At 43.4% G+C, this 23020-nt stretch overlaps 1 protein-coding gene across 2 annotated transcripts in view; it reads left to right on the forward strand.

Moving 5' to 3' along the window:
• The first annotated feature begins 13668 nt into the window (after window positions 1-13668).
• Window positions 13669-23020, forward strand: part of HPS1 (HPS1 biogenesis of lysosomal organelles complex 3 subunit 1) — a 34696-nt gene continuing 25344 nt past the window's right edge. For both annotated transcript variants that reach the window (XR_006354903.1, XM_043986269.1), the window contains exons 1-3: window positions 13669-13763; window positions 16047-16139; window positions 18864-18980. Coding sequence is in view for 1 of the 2 variants with exons in the window: in XM_043986269.1 (XP_043842204.1) it covers window positions 18864-18980 (117 nt within the window). In the remaining variant the exon portion in view is untranslated. The remainder of the gene's footprint in view (window positions 13764-16046; window positions 16140-18863; window positions 18981-23020) is intronic.

Here is a 23020-nt window from a genome sequence, read left to right on the forward strand (position 1 = left end):
AGCTGACTGGCCTTAACAAGATCTTGTTTATTTTGAGAGGAGGAAGGAATAGACAAGCTTGAGAAGAAAAGCATAGTACCAAATACTTATAAGTGCCATTTTACAACCAAGGAAGGATGGAAGAAAATAAGTATTTAAGTGCCTACTGTGTGCCAGGCATTGTGCTAAGTGCTTTACAAATAACCTATTTAATCTTCACAATCATGGGAGGCAGGTGCTGTTATTATCCCCTTTTTACAATTAAGGAAACTGAGGCAAACAGAAATTAAGTCATTTGCCCACAGTCGCAACAGCACTTGATCCACTGTGCTACCTGGCTGCTTCTAGGTTTAGAGCTGGAAATGATATTAGCTGTCTTTTATTCAACCCCATCATTTGATAAATGAGGAAACTGAGTCCCCAAAAGGTTAAGGGAACAAGATCACACAGGTAGCAAGTAATAGAACAAGGATCTGAACATGGGCCCTCTTGGCAAACCAAGCCAAATCAGCATAGCTATATTAGTTCCCCCTTCAGAAGGATGATACGTCCATATGAGGATTGAAAGAGGGTTTTAGGTGGGACAGCTAGGTGGCACAGTGGATAGAGCACTGGCCCTTGAATTCAGGAGTACCTGAGTTCAAATCCGGCCTCAGACACTTGACACTTACTAGCTGTGTGACCCTGGGCAAGTCACTTAACCCCTCATTGCCTTGCAAAAAAGAAAGAGGGTTTTAGAATACCTGATAAGAATTTAGATCACTTCCTCCTCCCTGTACAAAGGAAAAATTTCTGGGAAACCATGTTGGTGACCCAAAGCTTTAAGGTTTACCAAGCCCCCATGGGGCTTAAGAAGTGCTTCAACTGAACAATATACTCAGCCCAATGATTTAGAAGAAGAAAGGGGGTCTACTACTCCAAACCCCAATCAGCCCAAGCCTTCCTTATTTCCTTGCATCACTAATATTATTCTTATAATTATTATAGTGGAAGTATTTCTGGTTGTCATGTTGTAAATGTTTTGTATTAAATTATATTTTCAGAAGAAGCAAAAATAAACTTTCAAAGTTCTATTAGTCTGGAAGTTGGCAAAAGGAGTGAGTCCAAGTGACACCTCCCATAGGAAGTCTCTTCGATGTGAGGGGGATTTTACAGGTGTTAATATTTTCTTCTAGAAAACAGATTTTATTAAGGATTATATGAGTCTGATGACTGCAAAGAATTGGGGTCCATGAGGTATTTTATATTTGGAAGTAATATTTTGAAAGTAATAAAAAATGGAATATTCAACTTTCTGTCTGAGCATCTTGGGGGAAAACATGGATAGGCACATAGGAGGACTTTTAATTACACCTTCCTCGGTCTTAAGATGTGTTACTACACGATGTAGTTAACACAGGGTTTACTAAGATAAGCAAGCTATTGTTTTGTTTTGTTTTCATTTGACAGGCTCCACAATGATGATGTGGGTTCTTGCTGCAAGTTTCAGTGGAAGTTAAATTGCTAATTTGTTGGTCGCTGACCACACTGCATGGAGACAATTTTGACAAGTCAGGACCCTCAAGTTGAATTAATTGAATTCTGCTAGGAGACTGCCTTCAACTTGAGAGAACCTATTTCAAAAATAGGCATCTCCACTGCCTAATCATAGTCTAAGTCTGGTTATTCCAAACATGGCCCCTAGAAGCTGAATCTGTAGAACTCAGAACTAGAGAGAATTTGATGTACCTTAAGCAAAGTCTCCCCCTCTATGGAGCACAGCCTAAAGAGCTAGTAACACACTCTCTCAACCACATGATCCCTCCACTCAGGATTTCAAAATTAGCCTTTAAATTTTCTGCAGGCTATTCTAAACAAAGACCACATAGTTCTCGAAATTTCGCTGTAAAAAATAACATAAGCCCATTTCTACATCCAGCTTTGTCAAGGTGTAAAGGAATTTTTCTCAGGAACTTAATATTACGTAGAGTGGACACCCCCAACAAAAACAAGATCCTTAACTGCCACCAGCTTCTTCCAGTCTTACCTACTAGAGGTCAAATACTTTAACCAGACCCAAAGTTACTTATACTCTATTTTTTTTATATAAAAACAAAACTATCTTTCATAGATGAAACTAGTGTAGCAGAAATTCAAGACAAGAACATGGACTTATTGCCCTGTACACCCAAATAGAGTGTCTGTCAGTCAAAACATTTATTAACAAGTGCACCTGGGTTATTCTAACTGTTCCCTATTAGCTGAGCTCTAGCTGTAACTGACACTAATCCTGGTGTTATACATAGAAGTTTCTGTTGACTTCATTTTTTCTCCTCTGGATCATGGCCTGGTAAGATAGGCATCTGGTTTTTGTGAGAAGCCCCCAAGGCAGTCATCAGCCCACATGACTGAAGCCGACTCCATTCCCTAGAAACAGAACATTTGGTGTAACCTAAGAGACAACACTGTGCTGGGGTCCTTCCCCCTGATGAGGCTCCTCGAGGTAAAAGATCAGAAGAGTCTGAAACCAGACAACACTGGGGCCTGACTCAATGAACAGGTAACCTATTCCAGCTGTGTGAGGCTGCAACCCCTGACGCCTCCAGCTCTCCAGGCTCCCTTTTGCTGCAGGACCTTTAAAGTAAACAGCATGGTCAGTGCTAAAAGGTATGCTGCTTGGGGAAGGGGGGGAAAGGGGGAAAGAATGCAAGAGGCTCGGACTCTAAACTTGCTGGCGGTCCACAAACCAGGCACAGAGAACATCAAGAAGAATCAGCCTATTCAAGTGATGACAGAGTCCTGGGGCCTGAAAGTCAAAGCCAGTTCAAAGCTGCAAATGGCAGAAGAGACTATGCCAGGGCCTCCTTGCCATCTTGAATTGATCCAAGCGTGCAGCCCCTGCATAGGGAACTGGATTCGTCATAGCAGGAAAGCAAATTAGCAATAAATAAAGCAAATTAGTTCAGGCCCATAGGCCCAATATCCAGAAGTTCATCGTTTGGGTCTAAAAGAAATTATGGACTACATTGGAAAATTCATAGCAAGCCCAGTTCCTCTGAGTCTTAAATAATTTTTCCTAAGTGAGATGTATAGGGAACCTCAAATCAACAGATGACCACTTAGTGTTCTGTACTAAAAACACTATCATTAATTTTTTATATACAATGCAGATACTCTCCTTAGGTAGCAAGTTTTTGAAGATTTTGACTAGGAACAGGGTCCCAGTCATTGCTGGTTATCATTCTGTGACCACACCAAGCATACTAAAGTTTTCTTAAACTATGGTTGTCCTGGGGCATTTGAGAGAAACTATACTTACTAGGGGGGCTGGTCATCCATGGAACATTAACCTAATGTCTTATGTGTCTTCTTTTCTGGTGGGGTAAGTTATGTGTGGCCTGTTCTAGGCAGATCCTATGGTCACTGGCCTATCTTATATTTACTGAAAAGTATGGTCCTATTGTGGAACCCTGCTGGGATGCATATGCTGCTATAGGTTATAGAAATCCCTGGAGATCAGTCCTGAGTTAATGGAGCTTCCAAGAGATTGGAAGTCAAATTAAAACTGCCTCACAGATTATTGGCTGAGGCAAAATTATCTGAAATGTAAATTTTACTTAAAACTAAAGAAGACTGATCAGTTTGGAGAAGCTTATCATCAAAAGGTTAACCACAAGGTGATGAATGTATTTGGCCACAAAAAAATGAATTCTATTACTAAGATTCGGAGGAGCTGCAGTTTGCACCAGTGGTGACTATAGAGATGTGCCCAATAGTGTCCATAAACATGAACATCTTTTGAAATGTATTGTTCCACATGGCTAAAATGGAAGTGTTTTGCATGATTACACATGTATAATCTATATCAAACTGCTTGCTTTCTCAAGTTGGGGGAAAGGAAAAGAGGGAGGGAGAGAATTGAGAACTCAAAATTTTAAGAAATGAATGTTAAAAATTATTTTTACATGGAATTGAGAAAAAATTTAAATAAAGAAATGTATTGTTCTAGCAATGTATTCCAAAGCATATCTCCCTGGCAGTCTGCTGCTATCAAGCAGGTAGGTCTCTGACAATTTACTAAGAGTTATTGAAGAATTGTAAATAGTAGTTAATTACTATAATAATCAGTTATTCCTGAAAGGGTTTTTAAACCAGTAGTTATTACTGAAAGGGTTTTTTTCTCCGTTAAAAAAATTCTCCTTAGGGGGCAGCTAGGTAGCACAGTGGATAAAGCACCGGCCCTGGATTCAGGAGGACCTGAGTTCAAATTTGACCTCAGACACTTGATACGTACTAGCTGTGTGACCCTGGGCAAGTCACTTAACCCCAATTGCCTCACACACACCCCCAAACAATTTTTTAATTCTCATTAAATACTATGAATTTACACAAAATCAGAACTGAATGTAGGCCAGGCCAGCAGTCACACAGAGTGCCACACACAGGATGGGGGCATATGGTAAATAAGACTTTAATTCTATCTGTCATAATTAACCACTTTAATGGCAGAAAACTCTCCTTTCTATAGTGTTGGTTAGCTTGTGACAAATTGCAGGTGTTATTTTGTAATAAGTTGCACTGTTCAAGTCAAGCTTCAAAGTTTTTCAACAAATGTTTCAACAAACAATTAGGCATCTACTGTGTACAGAAGACTGACTCTGCTAAGCACTGGGGGAGATACAAAGCGAAGCTATGATTACTTCCCTCGTACAACAGAGGCATTTTTACATGTAGATAACTGTGGTAACCTCTGGAAACTTTCTACTTCCCTCTACACTTTTTCAGTTTCTCGCAGGCCTTGACAATTCAGAGAGAAAGCAAAGTAGAGATGATTCTGGGACCTTTCCTATCATAAAGGAACTTCATGGGAGGTTGTGTTAATTCCCTCTGAAGCAAGGACACAATAAAACAAAGTTGGCTATAATTTATGGCTTCTTTGGGGACTTAGAAGCAGCATAGAGATTCCACCTTTGGAGCTGAGATTCTATCCACACAGCAGGAAGGAGAGACATCTGCAGTCACTGTGTGGGGCCAAGACCGGCTGCTAAGGGAGATCATACTATGATCAATTATCACTCAGGGCCAGCTATAGACCACAAATTGATTTGAATCTTACTTAGTGATCTGACTGGCTGAGCCAATGAGGTTCTAGGATTCATCATATTCTTTTTCACTGGAAAACACAGGGAGAATCCCTCTTGTCTTGTATGTACTCTTTGAGCTGCAGGAGTGCACAGGGAATTTCCTAGGACAGAGGAGGTGATGGAGGATAGGAAAGGAAAGATGTGATATCCATCTCGGTGGGATATAGGGGAGTTGGTTTTATTTGTACATTCACTTCATGTATATTAAAATTGCAGTGATCTATAAGCTATGCGTCTGAATCCATTGGATACAGAAGGTAGAAGCTTAGAGAGTGAATTATCCCAAGGGATGGGGGCAGAGCCAAGAAGAGTGTAGCAATTCTATGTGTAATATCTTCAAATTAGAACTCAGGAGGAAGTAGCATGCACAACGGGTAAATGCTACTTTTGTATCAGAAAGCAAAAGGAAGAAGTAGCTCTGGCTGCCATTGAGGCCCGTTTTGGCTTTGAGTTCCCTCTAGTGGACAGAGGGGATATTAGCGCAGCCATAAGGCTGAGCTCTCCAGTAGGACCTAGGCAGGAAGAGCTTGGAGGCTGACCCAGATAGCCCATGTGACTGCAGTTTAAAGAAGTCTGCACCAAACCAGCCAGACCTTAACCCACAGGACTTAATAAAGAAGAAGAATTTTTCAGTCTTCATTCTCCTAATCTATATAATCTGTTCCATGGAGATGCTTCCTCCATCCATGGAGGTGGCCCTGGATTCTCCAAAGCCATGTCACAGAAGCATAAACTCTGGAAGCTCCTACCATACTGTAAAGGTTTTGAATACAGCCCTGTTTACAAACTGATTCTATTTTCTGAAGACCGACCTAGCAAATTATGGAAAGGCATATCTCTAATAGGCTGGCCACCTGGGGATGATTTCTTATTTTTTCATTTTTACCATGGTAACCCATGAGACAAACAAAAACCTTATAAGGTTTAGAGACCTAGAAGATAATCTAATCCAGCCTCATCAATTTACAGAACTGGGGTTCAGAGAAGCTAGGTGACTTGCCCAAAGTCACACAGCTAGTAAGTGGGAGACCCAAGATTTGACCCATGGTGCTCTGACTCCAAAACCAGCACACATCCCACTCTATTATAGTGGATATTGACCAACTCCCCTATGACTCCATGAAATCATTTACATTTCCTAATACAAAACAACCATCTCCAAATTTCAGCTGAAGTCATTAGAATTATAAAATGCAAAGACAGCTAATAATAATTTCCTTCAATGCCCACAACCCAGGTGAACAGCAGAGTACACCAGCAGCTTGCGTCCTACACATTCATATCAGAGGCTGCTACTAATATATTTTTTTAAATTTTTTTAATTTTATTTTATTTTTAATTTATGAAATAAAAAAGCATTTCCATAACATAGTAGGAAAAAAGATAATTGCACATGAAACTCAAGTCTATTATGTACAACTTGCTATTTATTTATTTATTTTTGGCTGGAAAATCTTTTTTTTGCTTTGAATAGAATTTTATTTTCCAAAATATATGTAAAAACAAATTTTAACATCAATTTTTTAAAACTTTGTGTTCCAACTTCTCTTCCTCCCTCCATTCCCACCCCCCACCCACAAGAACTCAAGCAATACAATAAGCTATACAAGAGTAGTCATGGAAAAATTCCCCTATTAGCTAGTTGTGAGAGAAAACAGTCAAATATATAATAAAGTTATCGTGTAAATTTCTTTTTTCCTTTTTTCCTTCCCTCCTTCCCCCCTGCTCCTGCTCCAGAGATGGCTATCATTAGAAACAAATATGAGGGCAGCTAGGTGGCGCAGTGAATAAAGCACCAGCCCTGGATTCAGGAGGACCTGAGTTCAAATGTGACCTCAGACACTTGACACTTACTAGCTGTGTGACACTGGGCAAGTCACTTAACCCTCATTGCCCCACAAAAAAAAGAAACAAATATGTGTGTGTGTGTGTATATGTGTATATATGCATATATACATAAAATCATTCTATACATACTTCTGTTTATCACTTCTTTCTCTGGATGCTAATAGCATCTTCCATTATAAGTCCTTTATAGTTAATTTGAATATTTATGAGTCAAAATGACTTAACCACTCGAAATTGTTCTTAAAACAATATTGCTATTGCTATATACAACATTCTCTTGGTTCTGCTCATTTCGCTCATTATTTTGTGCAAGTGTATCCATGTTTTTTCTAAAGTCATCAACCTCATCAATTCTTATGACACAATAGTATTTCATCATGATGAAATACTGCAACTTGTTCAGCCATTCCCCAACTGAGGGGCATGCCTGCAATTTCCAGTTCTTTGCCACCACAAAAAGAGTGGCTATAAATATTTAAGTTCTTTTCCTTTTTCCCTAATCATCTTTGGAAATATACCTAGTAGTGGTATTTTTGGGTCAAACTACTGATATTCTCTATTTTTCCCTCCCTCCTTCGGCTTGTCTCTTTCTCTTTCCCTTCCAAGTTTCTAACTTTGTTTCTCTCCATCTTTGCTTTTTTTCCCTTTCTCCTATTTTTTCCTGTCGTTCCGCTTTCTTTTCTCTGATCCTGTCCCTTAAGTGGTCGTTATATAGAACTCAAATTCTGTTTGGTTTAGTTGTATTTATTGAATAAAGTTTTATGTTGTTTACATCTCTGGCTTTCAGTTTTCTCACCAATAACCTGAGGCTTGCACAAGGCAATCTCCCTGTCCTTAATTTAAAAAAAATAGTTAATTGACATTTTATATTTCTTTCTTTTAAAAAATTGTTTTTGGGGGCAGCTAGATGGCGCAGTGGATAGAGCACTGGCCTTGGAGTCAGGAGTACCTGAGTTCAAATCCAGCCTCAGACACTTGACACTTACTAGCTGTGTAACCCTGGGCAAGTCACTTAACCCCAATTGCCTCACTAAAAAAAAAAAAATTGTTTTTTGCTTTTATGTGACCATTGTTGGGTTTTTACCTTCTTATTAATGGTTCTAATTCTTATTCCTGTTATTGTTGTTAGTAATAACAAAGATGCTATTAATAAGAATGAACAAGGACCAGAAGTCACAGTAGAGAGCACTAGAGGCCTTCAAGCTTAAGTCAGAGAAGGGAATTCTGGTTCATTTAACCCTTTGCAATATGGTTTACAATTTCATCATTCAAATGAAATTGCTCTCTCCCAAGGTATTATTGACAATCTTTTAAATGCCAAATCTTTCTGGATCCCTTCTGCTGCCCTTGCCACTGTTGTCCACTCTCTTCTCCTGTAGAATCTATTTCTTCTGGATTTAGTGACATTGCTTTGTCCTAGTTCTTCTCCTACCTGTGAGCTGCCTTTAGTCTCCTTTATTGACTCATCATCCATCACATGGCCCATGACTATAGGTACACCCCCGAGATTCTGTCCTGGGCCATATTATCTTCTCTCTATGCTCTCTTCATGACCTTATCTGCTTCCATAGGTTTAGTTATGACCTCTCTGCTAATGACTCCCCGATCTATAGACCATCCAAGGGTGTGCTTGTAAATGTTTAACAACTAGGTTTTGGGAGGAGGAGGAGCATGCACAGCACATTTTTTTTTTAGGTTTAATCCCATTATTAACTTTTTCTCCTTTACTCTCTTACGTCTAGATTATCAACAAAACAACATGAAAGCCCTGATTCATATCGTTTGCCAGTTTCCAAGGTACAAATGCTCCCACTGCAGATTTAACAATCAGCTCTCTCCAATAGGTCCTAGATGACTTGAGCACACCCCTGATCCAACCCCTACCTCCTTCCTGAGCTCCAGTTCCACATTGCCAGTGGACTATTGGATAGGCCAAGCTGCAAGTCCTGGAGATGTCTCAATCTAAGCTGCATGTCCTGGAGATGTCTCAATCTCAACAAGTCCAAAACATAACTCATTCCTTTCACTCCAAACCTACCCCTTGACTGCATTTCTCCATTTCTATTGAGGACAAGAACATTCTCCCCGGCTTCCCTGTTTGTAGCCTCAGCATGATGCTTGCCTCATCACTGACCCTCACCCCACACAGTCAATCAGCAGATAAATCTGCCCTTTCTACCACTGCTTCCTCTCTACTCCCACAGACACAGCTCGGGTCCCCAACACCTCCTGCCTAGGCTCTTGTAATGACCTCTTCCTTTGTTTCCCTGCCTCAGGCTTCTCCCCACAGCTGCCAAGGTGATTGTCCTTAAACACAGTCTGACCACACTATTCTCAGACTATTCAACCAACTACCGTAGCAACCTGTTGCCTTTTGGATAAAATATCAACTGTTCTCTCTAGCTCTTAAAACCCTTCCCTTCCCACACTCTACAATTCTGCCAATTGGGCCCACATATGGCAGCCCCTCTCCATCTGTGTCCTTGCCCCGACCACCTTCAGTCCTTGCAATTTCACTCCCTCTTCCCACCCACTTCATAGAAACCTCAAGCACTGCCTTCTATACGAAGCCTTTCCTGATGACCCCCACAACTCCCTTGTCTTTATCTATTTTGTATTTATATTCTATATAGACATATCTATATCTGCACATGCTTATCTCCCCTGACATAATATAAGCTCCCTGGGAGCAGGTTTAATGTCTTTTTTTTGCCATCTCCCCAGTGCCTCTATTAGACCCTTAATGAAAGCTTGCTGATTACCTGATCGGCACTTTCTGCATCCACAAGGCTTACGCTTTCTGTGGTGTGTATGCCCTACATCTGCCCTTCTGCAATGGGAATGCCAAGATGACAGAGGCCAGTTCCACCAGGTCTCCTGCTAACTCAGGCATGTCAAAGAGGCTACGAGACAGATCAATCAGAGCCCTGCCAGTTGAGTCTTCCCATAAAGTTGAAGAATTAAAGTGGAACTTGAGACCAAGGACTGAAGGCATAGCCTGAGGGAGCTAAACTGGTCCAACAAAGTCAGGCTAGAGCACGGTGAATAATTGGCCATATGCAATCTATCTTTACTCTCTAAAGCCTTCCAGCTCCTGGAAAAAGCTAACCCCTCAAAGGCCCTCTGGACTAGTGGCATTCTGGAGAACAAGGCTCATGACCTTCATTCACAGGGGCAGGGGTACAGGCAGTCCACAGCTTTCAGCCATCCCCCAATTAAGATGGAAAAGTTTGCATCTGGAATGCATTTCTCATAGAAACAATGTGAGCCCTTAGACCCGCTCAGAAAGATGAGTCAGAGGCAACAGTAAAGAGTAGAGGGAGGTAAGGAGGCCAGAAGCTCCAGCTGCAATAAACCCTTGAAGGAGAAATCTATAGTCACAAGTCCCTCATTCATTCCCTTTCTTTTTTTTCCTCTCTTGGACACCTGCTTCTCTTCCCACTGTTCCTGGACCCTTCTAGATCTAAATTCCCACTCTTGAGCATAACAAAGTGAATGATCCTGAGGAGAGTCACTGAACATCACCTCAAGAATGCCCAAGATCAAAGGGTGAGGCAGAGAAGGTCTGAAAGGTCCAGCTTTGGAATTCTTCTCAGAAGAATGGTCAAACTCAGGACAAAACTCTCAAGCAGAATTAGGGAATGTGAAAAAATGAGCTCTCCCACCTAAAGCTTCTATTTAGCAGGGCCTCTAAGAGAAAAACATAACAAGCAAAAAGAAATGCATTATGCAAACACAATCTCTGCATGCCAGATTTTCTAAGACCCTCCCTGGTTGAATCTAAGCATTTCAACCATCCAAGAAGCATGAGTATGAAGAATGGAACTTGAGAGTGTGACGGAAACAGCTGGGGTGTCCTCTGTGATTGGAACATCTGGAGAGCACATGAGAGCACATCTGGTGCCTACGTGACCAAGCAGCTGGAGTGAGTTTGTAGGAACAGCTGTGTCGGGTGCCATTCCCGCTTGGCTCCGGCTGGGTGGGTGGAAAGTGCTACCTGTTCTGCGGTAGCCACTGCCAGGGTCACCTGTCTGCTACAAACTGCAGAGGTACACAGGGGAAAAAGCGGGGGTGCACTGAAAAATTCAAATCCTATCCACCCACCTTACAGATGATGCACCAGGCTGAAGAGGGACAGACATAACCTACCAGAAAATTTCTGGAAAATATGAACCATGCCTTTCATTTAATAATGGAATCAATACAACTTTTTGTCTCCTTGGGTCCAGAAATTTAGGCTTCCTACCCTGTAGTCCTGATCACTACTGTTCACAAACAAGACGGTGTTGAGGGCACAGGGAAACAGGCCCCAGTTTATGCATAGCTGTGCAATCTAAGTGATCATCTTCAGGGTGTGAATTGAAGGGCACAGAAAAGGCGGCTTCTGCCCCCAAATCTCTCTCCTACCCTGCCTGGAATTCTTCACTTCACTGCCAAGCCAAAGGATTCATTTCTTTAGTTAGGAAAGCACCCACTACTCCCAAGGTAAAGTAGCAGGGCCACAAGGGATCACAGTGCTAGATCTGGAGTCTGATTTCTAATGGGGCTTCAGACACACTAGCTGTGTGGCCCTGGACAAGTCACTTAAGCTCTGCTTCAGCTACCTCATCTGTAAAAGAGACATAACAATATCATCCAACTCCCAGGAGAGATATGAGGATAAAATGAGATATTTGTAAAGTGCTTTGCAAGCCTTAAAATGCTTTAGAAATGTTATTGATCATGATCATTATTAATATTACTATTGCCATTATTATTAGCAGAAAAAGAAGCCAAGGGTTCTTAACCTGTGGTCCTTGTCTGTGGATAGATTTCAGGGGGTCCATGAACTTGAATGGGGAAAACATTACATCTTTATTTTCACTAATCTAACTGAAATTTAGCATTTCCTTCAATTATGTTTTTTAAAACTTATTCTGAGGGGGCAGCTAGATGGCACAGTGGTTAAAGCACCAGCCCTGGATTCAGGAGTACCTGAGTTCAAATCTGGCCTCAGACACTTGACACTTACTAGCTGTGTGACCCTGGGCAAGTCACTCGACCCCCATTGCCTGCCAAAAAAACCCCCCCAAAAAACAAAAAACTTATTCTGAGAAAGGGCACCAGATTTCTAAAGGAGCCCATGACTCATAAAAGCTTAAGAACCCTTTCACCGAACTATTATTAATCCATCACATCTTGGTATAAACTAGTTTTAGCCAACTGATCAGGATGAAGAGAATTCCTGTTTGATGAGGGAAGTGGGGGGGGGAAGGATACTTTGTTCTGACATTACATCATAGGCCATCTAAATGAATCACGTTATAGGCAGTGCCCGGGATAGAGAGAATGAGACAGGCAACAGGGCACAACAAGAAGTATAAGATAAGACACCCTATCTGCTTCACAATTTTGCCCATGCTTGGCCTTCTCACAGAGCCAAATTGGGGAAGGATGGAGCAACAGGGAAGGTGACTTAGAGTATCACACTGGTAGGAGAGAGTCTTGTGGTTTAGTTGGGGGGGGGGGGTGTCAATGTGGGAGTTACTAGGTCACTACTTGACCCTGGCAGTAGAACCCTGAGTGGAATGTGTCAGTGTAGGCGCTCCATCTATGCCCTCGACCAAATCCTAGAGGCCTTTGGGGCTGTGCCCAAGCCTTTATCTCATCCTCCGTCCTTCCTCCAGCGAGAAGCCAGAGTGTGTTAACAGATTTAGGGCGGGAAGGGTCCTTGGACCCCTCCTCTCTTTATGAAGCGCACTCCAAGGTCACACTGTGACCTCGGGTCTTCTGGCTTCGGATGCAGTGCCCTTGCCCAGGTAAACGGGCCCATGCACAAAACAGAAGCGCAGCCAGGGCAGAAAACAGTGGGACCAACTGGGCCCGTCCAAGCCCAGGCATCTCTGCAGCCTCGGTGATCCTAAGGCAGTCGGCTTCCTTCGAGCCAAGATCCCACCCGCAGAGAAGTTTACCCCCCCCCCACACACACACTCTCCCCAGTCCTGGCACCTTCTCCCCGGGGGCTCTCTCCGGGTTCTCCCCGACGTGTCCCATTTGTACGAAGCTGTTTGCTCCTTGTCCTCCGCGTTAGACTGGAAGCTCCTCGAGGGCAGGGGCTGCCTTCGTCTCCTTTTGTATCTGCGGTGCCCGCCCGCCACACAGTGGGTTGGCGCTTAATAAATGTTGATTGACCGACTGAGTCCCCTCCAAAAGGCAACATGGGCTGTGTAAGCTGTGAACTTTGCTAGACAACTCCGTTCAGGGGCGAGCCTCTACCTCTAGGATCGGAGATTTGGAGCGAGAGGAAACCGAGGCCACAACGAGCCCGGGACAGATTGGAACCCAGGGCTCAGAGGCCCCCACACCCGGCCACTCACCAGGGCTCTCCTGACACATAGCCCCCCGCTCATGACCTTATTTTGAACACAGTCATTCTGTACCTGTGGCCTCGCTCCTTAGACCGTAAACTCCCTGGGAGGAGGCCCAGACCTGGGTAACCCTAGCCAAGTCATTGCCCCTCCGTTTCCTCAGTTTCCTCAGCTGTAAAATGGAGGGGAAATAATAACAGCACGTGCCCCGCAGGGCTGTGGAGAGATCCGAGCCTAAACCCGAGCCAAACTCTCTTGGTTTCTGTGATTCCTTTAACCGCAATCCCCGGCGCCCTGCGCGCGCTCCCCGTCTCTCCCCGGGAGCGCGCGCCGGGGCCGCCGGGGGCGGGGGCGTGTAAAGGTCACGTGATCCCCCCTCCCCCTCCGCTCCCCGCCGCCTTCATGCGCGCGCTGCCGGAAGCCGCCCTGGGTGGGCCGCGAGAGCCGCTGCTGCGGCTGTATCCGGGTACGTCCGTACATCCCCCTTCCCCCTCCTCGCTTTTCTCCAGGAGGGGCTGCCAGGGCTACGCGAGGGGGCTTCTCCTGGGCGCGGGGCACAGACCCCCGGACACATAGACAGGACACACAGACACAGAGCCAGCGATTCCCGGGGCAGGCGGCCTGGGTTGAAGGAAGTCGCTTCCCCCAGGGAGAGGGCGAAAGGGGCAGGCAAGTGGGCGAGAGGCCTGCACCCCGGGGACCTGGAGGCGGGGGCTCCGAGGTGTTCGGGGCGCTGTGCTCCTGGCCCCCTGCTAAAGGCCCTGGGCCCCGTAGGGAGAGCGCCAGGAGCTCGGCCCGGGCACTCGGGTCTGAAGACCTTTATTAACCTGCGTTGCCTGCAGCGGGTGCCGGGGCTGCAGAGCAGGACACTGAGCGGCCTCTGCCCTCGGCCAGCTGCCGCTGTATTAGGTGTTTGTGGCAGGGGGCCCTAGGATAAGGATGCTGCCCGCAGAGGGTGATGCCCACCGAAGTCTCCGCCCAGCGATCTGCAGAATCGGAGCTCCCCCCGCCCCCACTACCTCTCGTGGAATCCCTCCCCGCCCTCAGCCCAGGCAGAGCCTTCTCTAGCCTTTCTGGATTTCCGTACCAGGGCCGTTTCTGAGCGTCCCCCAAACTGCCGCTTGGCCCCCCTTCCCAGCAGAATCGTTTACTATTTATTCAGTTTGCACGTGTATGTGTCATTTCCCCCATGCAATCTATGCTCCTTGAGGGCAGGGACCAGTTCGTTTTTCAGTCATGTCTCCCCAGCACCTAGCGCCGTGCCTGGCACGTAGTAGGCACTAAATACTTGATTGATTGATGGTTTGAAAGGGAACGGGTGCCCTCTAAATAATAGGCAATCAGTCCTGTCTCGTGGTAACAGACTGACTTAAGAGTCAGAAAACCTGAATTCTCTTTCAGCCTGGGCTACCGACTTGCTTTTTTTTTAACTTCCCCTCCCAGGGCTCTCATTTCCTGTTCTGAAAAATAACAACCTTTAAACTAGATGGTTTCTAAAGTCCCTTTCACTTTTTCCCCCCGGGGCAATGAGGGTCACACAACTAGTACGTGTCAAGTGTCTGAGGCTGGATTTGAACTCGGGTCCTCCTGAATCCAGGGCCGGTACTTTATCCCCTGCACCACCTAGCTGCCCCGCCCCGCCCCCCCCCACTTCTAAAGTTCATGAACACATTGTAGGGGAGGAAGAAGCATCAGTAAGGAAGAATGGGTATTTGGAGAGAAAACAGAGATCTCTCAATCCAGAGAATGAAAATGGACGATCTGATCCATTGCCTCTAATAAATCAATTAATCAATCAATCCATCTGCGATGCTAATATATACCAGGTGCCTCCAGAATGTTAAGCTATTAAAACAGTACTAAGAATTTTGGGACACTTAAAGGTTTGCAAAATATTATACATATATTTTCTCATTTGATCCTCACAGTAGTCCTATGAATTAAGTGCTGTTATCAGCCCAGTTTTATAGATGAGGAAGCTGAAAAAGAGAGAAGTTAAGTGACTTTCCTAGCCTCACACAGGTAGCAAGGGCCTGAGGAAGGTAAAAGGCTTTAGCATCCTCAGAAGTTAGGAGACATCAAAAAGCCAGGGACAGGAACCCTAGAGATTTGGAGAGGTTGTGATGCACATTTAATTCCCACACCATTGAAATCACTGGATCCCCAAAGTAAGAAGAAATTAAGGTGATAGGGAAGGGCCAGGAGGCTGAAAGTAAGCCCTGGCTCCTCATTAAATTGAGGGCTGTGTGATTTGGGGGGGGGAAAGGAGGCAAATGGGGTTAAGTGACTTGCCCAGGGTCACACAGCTAGTAAGTGTCAAGTGTCTGAGGCCAGATTTGAACTCAGGTCCTCCTGAATCTAGGGCCGGTGCTTTATCCACTGCACCACCTAGCTGCCCTGGGCTACATGAATTTTGAGGATAGGAAGTGTGCTAGCCTTTCCTCACTCTAATCCCAGCAGCTGGGACTCAGATGTCTGTCCAGAAGCATTGATGAGGCAGTCCTAGAGTCTTTCCTTGATAGGCCCCATTTGTCTGTGCATCCTCCCCAGGCCTTTTCTACTTGGCTTAGGCCTGATATAGAGAGAATGAGAATGAAATGTTGGTTTTTCTTTGTGTTGTGTACACTCCTGGAGGGCAGGAACTTTTGTCTTTGTATTGGTGCCTCAAACAGTGCCTTGAGAATGATAAGCACTCAATCAAATGCTTATTGATTAATTCGGTGATTATTCCATGTGTTTGTAACCACAGACCTTCACCACCAGACTGAGATGACTGACCTGCCTGTCTAAACAGTTTGCTGAACTGCCTCCTCCCTAAAGGACAACTGCTATCCCCTTCAAGGTAAAATTGACATCGAGTTTGAAATCCTGCCCTAGAGGAATGAGCTCTTACTGCAGGTCAAGTCCAGCTGTTCTGGGGGGGGGGGGGGTTAGGGTTTGTATATATGGTGAACTTCCCTGTCCATCTGGGCTCCTCTTCTTCTGGGGAAAGTCTCATCCTCATGACCAGTGCATGTCTCTTATCCCAGGTGCCTAAATATTTAGAGCAGCAGGAGTTTGGCCCCCAGGTGATGTGTTGAGGAGGGTTTTGGCCACAGAAACTCATGAAACTCACCTCCAAAGGCAATGTAAACTGTCGTTTGTGGCACAGTGGATATACTGCTAGACATAAATTCAGGGGAAGACCCAAATTCAAAACCAGCCTCAGACACTACTTGAGTAACCCTGGGCAAGTCACTCAAAACCACTCTCCTCCTCAGTTGCCCCATCTTTAAAATAGGGATATTCATAGCACCTCCCTTCCAGAGTTGTGGGGATTAAATGAGATAATATGTGTAAAGTGTTTTGGAAATCTTAAAGTGCTTTATAAATGCTAGCTATTATTATTATTATACATGGCAGAGAAGATAATAACTGATAATTAGTAATGTAATAAGATGGGGCCAAGGAGAAGTCCAGACAAAGTACTTTAGTAAAATTTGAGGTTAGAGAAAACCGTTTTCAGCTGGGAAAGTTCAAGGCAGTTTTTATGAAGGAGGTACATATAAGCTGAGCCTCAGATGAAGAGAGGAATTCTGAGAGTCAAAGATGAAAAGAGAGATTAGGTTCTTGGTACAGGAATAGACTGCACAAAGGGATGGGGGTGAGAGATGGCATGTCTACTGTGTGGAAGAGATAGTAGTCCAGTTTGGCTAGAATATGGGCAAACCAGTGGGTAGAAATGCTGTGTTCGATGTAAGAAAAACAAGAGTTTAAAGCCTGCCTCAAATACTTATTAGCAGTTTGACCTTGGGCAAATCACTTAACCTTTCTGTGCCTCAGTTTCCTCTTCTGTAAAATGAGAGGGTTTTTCTTGATAGCCTGCAAGGTCCCTTCCAGTTCTAAATCTATGATCCTATGGAAGAAGTAGGATAATAGTATAGAAGAAGACTGGAAGTGTACCCCAGAATGACATGTCGGGAAGGAACCCAAAAAGTCCTCCGTTTTAATCCTTACTTTTCGGGAACCCCCGGTCACATTGCATTGAGCCAGATTCTAGAGGACTTTAAATGCCAGGCTAAGAGCTGATGATGTGCTGACTGTGTGCCAGGCACAGTGCACTAGACTGGGGATGCAAAGACAAAGAATTAAACAAGCCCTTCTGCCCCAGGAGCTGCTGGAGAGACAAGCACCTGGACTGATATATACGACCCAAATGTTAGGAGAAGCACTAGATGTATGCAGGGTTAGCCAGTCTAGGGTTGTTTGGAAGGGAGAGCAGGGAGGTCAGGAGAGACATGCAGAAGATAGAAGCAAGGGGCTCTGAGGTAAAGACAGGCTGTATTCTAGGCACATGGGACAGCATGGAGGAGTGCAGAGAGAGTTGACTTAGAGCCAGGAAGATCTGGATTCAAATCCCACCTGTGACCCTGGGCAAGGTTTGTTTGTACCTGCTAGGTGTTACCTGAGAGGCACAATGAGTCCATACATGCTGATTGCTGTTGGTAAAGAAAGTTTCTTTACCAGCAGGACCTGGGATTTCATCACTACCATGGTTAAATCACTTGTCTAGGTTTTTTTTGTTCGTTTATTTGTTTTGTGTGTGTGTGTGTTTTTTTTTTAAGAAGGTAATAGGAAGCCACTGAAATTTTGAACTGTGCAGTGACTTGATCAGACTTGTGCATTTGGAAGATGATTTAGGCAGCTATAGGAAAGATGGATTGATTCAGAGCAATTAATTTTTATTTTCTTGTGTTTTTTTTTTAATTAAGTGTTGTTTTTTTCTTCTTGGCCTATTTGTTATTTTATAAAAGGTCTTTATGAATGTCGTGTCATTTGAAATATTGGAAGGCTATGCCTGTTTCTGTTCTAAATTATTGGGGAACTAGGCTGGGGTTTCAAAGATATTGCTACTTATAATTACACACTGCTCAGAGCAAATTGGCTAGAATCATTCAATTCCATGGGTTGACATCGGTCCGTACCTTGCGATATCAGGGTCTAGTGAAAGACAGACCCTCTGAGGACAAAGGCTTTCAGATAGGTGTGGTTTCTATTGTCTCTACCTTACTGAGTCTGATTTCTATTGTCTCTGGGCTGGCTTTGAAAGAAATCAGCTAAGGTTCCTGAGCCAAGCCCTCAAGGGGGGAAGGGGTTTCCTCCAAAACCTCCTTATTAATAATTATTTTTCTCACAATGCTAATGGTGTATTAGGCTGGGAAGTGGTGGTTTACAAAGATATGTAAGAGACACTCTAAGCTGATGACACTGACATGGATTATTTCAGTGAACTTGCAGAATCTCATCTGCTTTTGCTGCTTGGAAGCAGGGGGATGGACTAGGTGGTTTCTCAGCCCCTTCCAGTTTTTGAATCTTTGACTTTCTGGAGGGCTGCCTGAGACCTAGCCTCTCCCCTTTCTTTCTTATGCGTGTCACCCTCCATATTTGTGGCTTCATTTACTCTGGGTCACGGCGGGACCTTGTCTTCACAAAGTTACTAGATCCTCACTCTCACCAGCTGTCTTCTAGGCATGACTGTCCAGGAGGGCATTCCTGTCGAAGCCTGACCTTTCTCTCTTCCTGGCAGATGAAGTGTGTGCTGGTGGCCACAGAGGGGGCTGAGGTCCTATTCTACTGGACTGACAAGGAGTTTGAAGATAGTCTCTGGAAGAAGTTTGGGCTGTCAGAGACCATGGAAGGAGAGGTGAGAGCCAGGGAAAGACAAAGTGCCGGCCACAAGAATTCAGGAGGCCCCCAGTCTTCCTTCAGGCTTAGCATAGGCAGCGTCATTTCCTGTGGCGTCTACCCTTCCTCTCCCAAGTGTGGAGTCTCATCTCCTCAGGAGACAGTGCAGGATAACAAGCACAATGGATTTCCTTTCTGTAGATCTTGGCTTAAGAAGTAGGCCTCTTCCACTGGCTTTGGACAAGTTACTTAAACACTTAAGCACTCTTCTCTCTTCTCATCTCCAAAAGAGGCATATTAAAATTTACCTTCAATTTCTTCATCCCTAAAATGGGGTTAATAAAAATCACACTAAGTACCTTAGAGATAGGTGACTCAGTAGATTGAGCTCTGAGCCTGGAGTCAGGAAGACCTGGATTCAAATCTGGACTCACACTTCTTAGCTTTGTGACTCTGGAAAAGTCACTTAACCACGACCTGCCTGAGTTTCTTCATCTGTAAAATGGAGATAATAATAGTTCCTCCTTCCTAGGGGTGTTGTGAGGATCAAATGAGATAACATCTGTAAAGCACTAAACATATGGTAGGTACTTAATGAATGCTTAGTCCCTTCCATGTCAACATTGTTGTCAGGGAAGCTAGATGATGCTGTGGCCAGAATCTCTTGACTTGGAGTCAAGAAGACCTGAATTTAAATCCAACCTCAGACGCTGGTCTTGTGACCCTGGTCAAGCCATTTAACCTCTCTCACCCTGAGTTTCCTCATCTGTAAAATGGGATTAATACTGGCATCAGCCTCCCTGAGTTGTTGTTAGGATAAAATGAGGTAATATTTGTAAAGTGCTATGATGATTAAAAAATATGAGAGACAGTTTCTGGGTAATTCAGTAATTTTACTAATAGGCCAGCAGGTTATTAATAAAAGGATGGTCAATGGATGGCTCTCTCAGACCAAAGACCAAAATGGTGGTGGACTCACAGTTTATATACCCTTCTAACTGTAGGAGGTCCATCATATAGCAATCAAATCTAATTGGTTCACATGATTGGAGGTGTGTTATATTAAAATGAAGTCTGAGGATACTGACTTAGGTCACTCAAATCTTGGTTAAAAAAAGAGAAAGAATGTAGATCCCATCCATGCTGATCTGAGCTCAATAGTTTCCACCTAGCTGTGGTTTAGTGCAGGCTAAATCTCATCAGTAAAGTCCTTCAGTTATCTAGATAAACTGATCTGTCTCCACCCAAGATTCTTTGTAAGCTTGGGTTGGGTTGGGGGGGGGGGCAGGAGGCTGTATGGGGAGGGAAGAAAAGTCTAAAACAGAAGGGGAGAACATTGGGGCCCCTTCAGCATATCGGTTATAATTATTATTTCTCACGGTGCTATATAAATGCTAGTGATTTTTATTACTGATTTTAATAAGATAGAAACATGCACTATTCTCTTGCAACCTTTCCCCACATATCTCATACCACTGTCCTTAGAAGGACTAAGATTCTATTGGAATTGAAACAACTTGAATCAGGCCATGGTGATTCCTACTTAATCAGGTTTTTTTCCTTACAAAAAAAATCCATCTCCTTGTTTTTCACATTTAAGCTCTCATCTTCACAGCTCAAAAACCAAAGGCTTCAATGATAGGCAGTGCACTTATACAAGTTAAAGCAAGAGTTTATTTTGAAGTCTTTTTCCTATAAATTTTGAAGCTGTGTTAAAAAAAAAAACCTCAATGATTTAGCATATCTCATCTGCCAAAGCCCCCTGAAAGAGCTGTTCATAAAAGTCACTGAGAGGTGAATAATTTCCACTTCAAAAAATTAATTATGGATATCTGGGGAATCTTTTCCATGATATTTAGTACAATCACCTTCATCAGATGCTTTAACTTAAACAGAAATTATTTTATTATGAATTTTTCATTAACGAACACATAATTATTTTAATAAGACAAACATTTTACCTATTTTAGTTTTAAGGGTAAAATGCAAAGATTTGTTATGGTGGTAGTGGTAGTAGTGCTGGTGTTTTACATTCTAGAAGAATATAAGCACCATGAGGGCAGGAACTATCTTGCTTTTCTATTTATGTCCCCAGGACATCACAGGCAATTAATAAATGTTTGTTGATTGGGTGATTGATTTTTTTCAACAAAGTAGCAAAAATAAGAGCATATTTAGAGGCACATAGACCTGGGTTGTAGTTCTGCTTATTAGTTGTATAACCTTGGACAAATCAATTCACCACTCTGAGCCTCAATATCATAATCTATAAAATGGGAATAAAAATAATTGGACTTTGTACTTCACAGTGTGTGGGCAAATGAAAAAATATATGTTCAGTGCTTTTTAAACTGTAAAGAAATATGTAACTGTCAGCTGTTGCTTTCAGCAAAGACAGTATAAAACATAAAATATTGGCTTATTTCTTCCTCCTTATTTACTTACAGGCTAAGAATGAAACAAAATTTCTTGCATTTTCAGTTCCCAAATTATTTTTCTATTAGGATAAAATAGTCTAAAGAAGGAAAAATTAAGCTTTAATAGTTTAAAACTGCACTGGCATTTGGCATACCCTCTTGTATACACATATGTGTATACACATATGTGTATACACATATGTGTATACACACATTTATTATAGTTGGTTTTACAGAGGTTTTTGTTGTTATTGAGGAAGATAGCGATAGGCATTCAACCTGTATGCATAGGGAACTGCCAGACGGAGGAAACTCTCCTTATCAATACAGGTATTAATTATCAATACCTCCTCTGTGACTCAGAATCTTGGAGAGTTGCACTGATTTGTTCAGTGTTTTGCTCAGGGTCACACAACCATTCACTGTCAGCAGCAGAACTTGAACTCAGGTCTTTGTGGCTTTGAATCCAGAGCTCTTTCTCCCATAGCCAGAATACCCCCCAGTTATTGTTAAGAGTATTAATGTTGCATGCTCACACCCATCACTAATTCTTCTGTAGCATCTGGGTACAAATTATGCTACTGAACACAAAGAACCTGTCAAGACAATGAGTTGGCAATAAATAGTGCCAGCTCCATTTGCATTTTTAATGCCCATAAATTATCTCTTCTGCTGCACATTTCTCTGTCCAAGGCAAAGCTTTGTTCTGTTCCTTCCATGTTTGCCTGTACTTTATGGGCATCAGAAGAGTCCAAGTGTGCTCTGCACTTCTCCTCCGGGACAATGTTGAGAACCTTCCCAATAGGTTCATCTCCCTTGGCTCAGCTCAGGCCAATTTTTTCCAAAACCACCCACAAGCCTTCCAAAGAATCAGAGTAGATGTCATTGGCTCCTCTTGGTTTTGTTGTGGTTTTTTTTCCCTGTGCCCATGGCCACAGAACTGGCCACTGTTTACTTCCCATCCTTTGATGGAGGGGGTTAAAAGCTTCAGGGGGGTGCTCTCTTGGGCCCCCCCAAAGTGCTTTAGGATCCCTGACACCTAACATACCCAGGTTCTGCTGCTGGATTTTTAAAGTACCATAGTATGTATTTAACTGCATGCAGTTAGGAGGCTCTTTTACAAGCTAGACCAAATAGTACAGAATAGCTACAGGATCCAATTTGGAAGATATACTCTTCCTTGCTTTCTCACATGATCTGGATAAACTTATAGTCACTCCTTTTTATTGACTCTTGAGGTAGTTATATTATTTATATTTATATTTTATTTATATTTTTGCTTTCAGATACTTTCCTTTGACTGCTGAGAAGTCTCAGTCCAAGTTTTCTATTTAAATCTCTCTCCCTCTCCTCCTATATCCTCTCCCTTCTCTCTTTCTCATCCTCTTCCCGTCCTCTCTCTCTCCCTCTCCCTCCCTCCCTCTCTCTCTCTCTCTCTCTCTCTCTCTCTCTCTCTCTCTCTCTCTCTCTCTCTCTCTCCCCCCCCTCCCTCCCTCCCTTCCTCATTATTCCCTTACTACTTTTCAGGCTTTTCTTCCTCAGAATAAAGGATTTTGCCCAGATCTTCCCCATCCCAGATATGACTGAAATGACTCAACAACAACTATAACCCCATCCCCAGTAAACTTCGATATATTTGCTT

The sequence above is a fragment of the Dromiciops gliroides genome, chromosome 2 (genome assembly GCF_019393635.1).
Source record: "Dromiciops gliroides isolate mDroGli1 chromosome 2, mDroGli1.pri, whole genome shotgun sequence".
Lineage (NCBI taxonomy): Eukaryota > Metazoa > Chordata > Mammalia > Microbiotheria > Microbiotheriidae > Dromiciops > Dromiciops gliroides.